The 5,890-nt window shown below is 50.8% G+C and overlaps 1 protein-coding gene across 1 annotated transcript; it reads left to right on the top strand.

The window, feature by feature from the left end:
- Positions 1-1,808: 1,808 nt before the first annotated feature.
- On the top strand, positions 1,809-5,028 carry PMVK (phosphomevalonate kinase; the record flags this gene model as incomplete). Its single annotated transcript, XM_083167199.1, has 3 exons — positions 1,809-2,367; positions 3,570-3,633; positions 4,837-5,028. Coding segments are annotated over exons 1-3 (342 nt in total), but the record flags the coding sequence as incomplete, so codon positions are not given.
- Positions 5,029-5,890: the final 862 nt, after the last annotated feature.

Raw genomic sequence — 5,890 nt, 5'->3', positions numbered from 1 at the left:
GAATGAGGTAGACCGGCTTTCAACGGAGCAGGATGATGACTAGAGTGCAACAATAAAATGTTGCGGTCCGTCGGTTTACAGAATAATGCAGTTGAAATAACCCCATTGTTGTCTTTGATGGCTACATCTAAAAATTTAATGCAGCTAGGACTGATGGTAAAGGTAAATTTCACAGGGGACTCAGAGCTGTTATGTGACCTGATGACCTGCTCCAGAAACTGCTGAGAGCCCGACCACAGGATCAGTAGGCCATCTATGTACCTAGTATACAGTACAAGATGCCCACTGACCCCGGGGTCCGACATGAACAGCTCCTGTTCAACCACAAACATGTAACAATTGGCGAGCGATGGGGCCACTGAGGACCCCATCGCACACCCACGTTGTTGAAGGAAGTACCTGTTGTTAGACATAAAGTAGTTACGCTGAAGGGTAAGACCCAACAGTTGTAAAAACAATTCTTTGTCTGGACCCCTGTTTACCCGGGATTACCCGTTATGAGTGTCCTGACCGCCGCGGTACACAACAGGCACCCCTCGGGCAGTGTGCCCAATTTCTCCAGCATCAGTAACAGTGCAGTCGTGTCCTTAAGGTATGTCCTCTTGCCCTGTACACAGGGCTGCAAGAAACTGTCCAAATATATGGATACCGGCTGATATAGAGACCCCCGGGCAGAGATGATGGGTCTGCCAGGGGGGTCCACAGCATTTTTGTGGACTTTCGGTATAGCGTATAATAGTGGGACTATCGGGAATTCAGTTGTTAGTGCGTCCCTGGTGGCAGCATCAATCAAAGATTTTTGAAAAGCCTGATGCAGAATATGGTCCAATTCTAGTTTATAGCCAGAGGACGGTGCCTGGTCAAAGGCAAATAAACTTCTTCATCAGCTAATTGTCGGGCAATTTCACGTAGGTAATCAGATGAATTTTGATTCACTAAACCTCCCCCCTTGTCCGCCGGGCGGATGGTGATCGATGGGTCTGAACTCAATGTCTTCAAAGCCTTCCATTCTGAGGCGGAGAAGTTGGAGCTACTTGTAGAAGGTGCCTTTATAATAGACGAAGTATCTAGTTCAATAAGTCTATTGAAAGTTTTAATAGATGGATGTGACGACAATGGATCGAATTCTGATTTTTTGCGAATGGTGGCCCCCAACTGAGGCTGGTTTGTCCTGGAAGAACTCCTTGATTTTGAGCTGACGATGTAATTTAAACTGTTCAGCCTTAATTTGAAAAGGGTCTACTTTATTAGTTGGAATAAAATGTAACCCTTTTGATAACACCCTCTCTTCATCAGGGGATAGGGTTCGGGCTGATAGATTGAAAATGGCATCCTTTATTTCTTGGTGACCGGGGCTTTTGGAGGCTTTTTGCGACCTTTGGTGTTGGCCCCCGTGTCTGGTATATAATCTTCGCCGCGTGCCTTTTGATTGTGGGTACGCACCCCCCCCCATCCCCCAATACAGGGTGCCCCCGAGAGTTTTTTGACCCCTCTAGGTCGCTGGCCGGTGATCCATCCTCTCTTGAGGAGTCCGATTCCTGGATATTTTGTTGAAATCTATGGAATTTCTGCGTCTAAAAGGGCGCGTTGTCGACTCGCCCCCGGTCAGCCATGGATACACCTGATGTTTCTCATAATCGCTGTTAACTTTTTATATATATACACACACACACACCCACCCAGCAGTTGGTATATACAGTACAGCAGGTGATATCTACACACATACATATATACAGTAAAGCAGGTGATTGTATACACACACAGGGCAGTATATATATATATATATATATATATATATATATATATATATATACACACACAGTCACACACACACATAGTACAGTATTTACAGTACATCAGGTGATTTTATATACACACACAGGGCGGTATATACAGTACAGCAGGTTATATATACACACGGCATTAGGCATTATATACAGTACAGCAGGATATATATATATATATATATATATATATATATTACAGGGCGTTATATACAGTACAGCAGGTTATATATATATTATATATATACAGGGCGTTATATACAGTACAGCAGAACACACACACACACGTAGGTAGGTAGGTAAATACAGCAGGTGATATATATGGGCATTCATTGTATGGTATGACAGTGAGGATAGGGGCGGGGCTAGTCGCTATGGAGATGAGGCGGGGATATCGCTGGTAACAACATGAAGTAGGAGGTTATAGGGCGTAACGAAGCTACACAGGGCGGAGTGTTGGGCGTGGCGGCGGTCAGGGGCGGAGCTCTACCGCAACGATGGACGCCGGTCCCCGGTTGGTTCTGCTGTTCAGCGGGAAGAGGAAATCCGGTAAAGACTTCATCACGGAGCGGCTCCGAGACAGGTGACATCAGAAAGGAGGAGGGGGGCACATAGTGAGTGAGGGGCGCAGAGAGGAGGGGGGGACACATAGTGAGTGAGGGGCGCAGAGAGGAGGGGGGACATAGTGAGTGAGGGGCGCAGAGAGGAGGGGGGGACATAGTGAGTGAGGGGCGCAGAGAGGAGGGGGGGACATAGTGAGTGAGGGGCGCAGAGAGGAGGGGGGGGACACATAGTGAGTGAGGGGCGCAGAGAGGAGGGGGGGACATAGTGAGTGAGGGGCGCAGAGAGGAGGGGGGGACATAGTGAGTGAGGGGCGCAGAGAGGAGGGGGGGACATAGTGAGTGAGGGGCGCAGAGAGGAGGGGGGGACATAGTGAGTGAGGGGCGCAGAGAGGAGGGGGGGACATAGTGAGTGAGGGGCGCAGAGAGGAGGGGGGGACATAGTGAGTGAGGGGCGCAGAGAGGAGGGGGGGGACATAGTGAGTGAGGGGCGCAGAGAGGAGGGGGGGACATAGTGAGTGAGGGGCGCAGAGAGGAGGGGGGGACATAGTGAATGAGGGGCGCAGAGAGGAGTGGGGGACATAGTGAGTGAGGGGCGCAGAGAGGAGGGGGGGGACATAGTGAGCGGGGGTAGGAGTTATAGGGGATCAGAGTGAGCGAGGGGTACAGAGTGGGGGGTAGGAGTGATAGGGGAGCAGATTGAGCGAGGGGTACAGAGTGGGGGGTAGGAGTGATAGGGGAGCAGAGTGAGCGAGGGGTACAGAGGGGGGAGTAGGAGTGATAGGGGGCAGAGTGAGCTAGGGGAACAGAGCTGGGGTAGGGGTGATAGGGGAGCAGAGTGAGCGAGGGCTAGAGAATGGGGGGTAGGAGTGATGGGGGAGTAAAAGTTATGGGGGGCAGAGTGAGCGAGGGGTACAGAGGGGGGTTGGAGTTATGGGGGGCAGAGTGAGTGAGGGGTACAGAGGTGGATTCGGAGTTATGTGGGGCAGAGCGAGCGAGGGGTACAGAGCAGGGGGTAGGAGTGATAGGGGAGCAGAGTGAGTAAGGGGGAGTAGGAGTTATGGGGGGCAGAGTGAGCGAGGGGTACAGAGGGGGAGTAGGAGTTATGACAGATCAGAGTGAATGACTGTTAGAGAGGGGCGGTAGGAGTGAGTGAGGGGTACATAGAGATGGGGGTATGAGGTGTTTTGGGGCTCAGTGGTGATCCCTGATGTTTGTCTTGCAGTTTGGGCCTCACTACCTGTGCCATCCTGCGCCTGTCCGGGCCCCTGAAGAAGCAGTTTGCTGAGGTGAGAAGCGATGAAGCGATTGGAGTCTGTTATCAGAGGACTGTGTTTAATCTGCACTAATCCCAACTACTAGTACAGATGTCCCCTTTAAGTGTGTATTGGGGATGATGCTCCCCGTCTCTAGTTATGTCAACCAATCACAACAAGAGAAAGAGACTTTTGTGGTGCGCTCTGAAATTCCTTTATAAGAGTGATTTTTCATTTTAGTAGATAAAAAGTTACTTTTATTGTACTCCCCATTAAAAAAAAAAACACATTTAACGTAAGACAAAAACCTTCAATATATGAAGCATTTGAGATCATTTAAAGTAAAAAAAAATAAAGATTATCAAGAATGTGTGAAAAAAGTGCTGAAAGCCGATGTGTGTATGGTGAGGCCGTGATGTGGATATTGGTGTAATACTGTATGTGGTGATATTATTCCGCCTCAGTGATATATTGCCTGTGCTCGGAAGCCAGTCTCGGTATTGGGTGAATGTTCCTTCAGTCTGCCTGAGTCTGTTACATCTGTTCTTCTTTCCTTGTTACTGCTTCAGGCTAAATGTTAGGAGTTGTGACAGGGTAATAATGTCGACAGAGTCATTAGGTGAAAAAGTCGACGTGGCTTTTATTTTATTTTCTTTTTTTACCCTTATGTCTTAGTGGATGGTAGGGCATGAAATGCCGCCTGTCGGCTCAAAAAACCCCATGTCCCTGTCAACCTAACCCATGTCGACCTAAAGTCTTGTCGACCAATCTGCATGTCGACCTATTGGTGTAGACCTAATGCTTGTCGACCTAATGGTTGATGTTGTAATCGCCCATTATTATTGGGGAGTCTTCTCCCCAATAATGATGGGCGATTACAACATGTCTGAGTAGAACACATACATGACCGTTATTCTGGCTGCACGTACACATACATGACCGTTATTCTGACTGCACATACACATACATGACCGTTATTCTGACTGCACATACACATACATGACCGTTATTCTGACTGCACGTACACCATGACCGCACTGCGCAGGGCGTGATTCTGCCTTTAGTTGCGGTCATGTGTGTAGAGAGACCTGGCGGCAGCAGTGGATGGTATAGCCAGGGCTTATTGTGTAGATGCTGCGTATGTGTCGGCAGTATCTCTAGAAGTGAGGGTGTATATGTATTATTACCCCCCCCCCCCTTATTGGATTTGCGTTCTCTATATTTCCTCTTCCATAGGAGCACGGTCTGAATTACGAGCGGCTCCTGGATGCCAGCGACTATAAAGAGATCTACAGGTCGGACATGATCCGCTGGGGGGAGGAGAAGAGGAACTCCGACCCTGGGTTCTTCTGTAGACTGATTGTGGAGGGGGTGACCCAGCCACTGTGGGTAAGAAGGCATGTGACTCCCATAATGGGCCCCCTATCTCTCTCTCCCCCCTCCCATCTCTCTCTCTCTCTCTCCCCCCCCCCCCCCCCCCCCCATCTCTCTCTCTCCGTCCCCCATCTCTCTCTCTCCGTCCCCCATCTCTCTCTCTCCGTCCCCCATCTCTCTCCCCCATCTCTCTCTCTCCCCCTCTCTCGCTCTCTCTCCGTCCCCCTTCTCTCACTCACCCTGTCTCTCTCTCTTTCCCTGTCTCACTCTCCCCCCTTCTTGCCCTCTTTCTCACTCTCTCTCTCTTCCCCCACTCTCTTTCTTGTCCTCTTTCACTTCCTCCCCCTTCCCTTTTCTCTCACCCCCTTCCCTTCTCTCCCTCTTTCTCTCCCCCACCCCCTTCCTCCCCCTTCAATTATCTCCCTCTTTCTCTCCGACCACCCACTCCCCCCCCCCTTCCCTTCTCTCCCTCTTTCACTCCCCCACCCCCTTCCTCCCCCTTCCCTTCTCTGCCTCTTTCTCTCCGACCACCCCCTTCCCTTCTCTCCCCCACCCCCTTCCTTCCCCCTTCCCTTCTCTTCCCCACCCCCTTTCTCCCCCCCCTTCCCTTCTCCCCTCTTCCTTCCCCCTTCCCTTCTCTCCCCTTCCTCCCCCCCCTTCCTTCCCCCTTCCCTTCGCTCCCCTTCCTTCCCCCTTCCCTTCTCTCCCCCATCCACTCCCCCCCCCACACACTTCCTCCCCCCTTCCCTTCTCTCCCCCCCCCCCCCCCCACTTCCTCCCCCCTTCCCTTCTCGCCCTCTCTCTGGTCAGGAAAGGTGATCTCAGGTTATTACACATGTGCAGTAGTGTCAGTCCGTCCTTCCATTACAATGTGTAGGAGGAGTGTGTTGTATATGTTCCCAGGAGAGGTTGCATA

Source organism: Crinia signifera, chromosome 12 (genome assembly GCF_055691185.1).
Source record: "Crinia signifera chromosome 12, ASM5569118v1, whole genome shotgun sequence".
Classification (NCBI taxonomy): domain Eukaryota; kingdom Metazoa; phylum Chordata; class Amphibia; order Anura; family Myobatrachidae; genus Crinia; species Crinia signifera.
The sequence above is the reverse complement of the archived record's forward strand: the minus strand, read 5'-3'. Positions and strand labels throughout refer to the sequence as shown.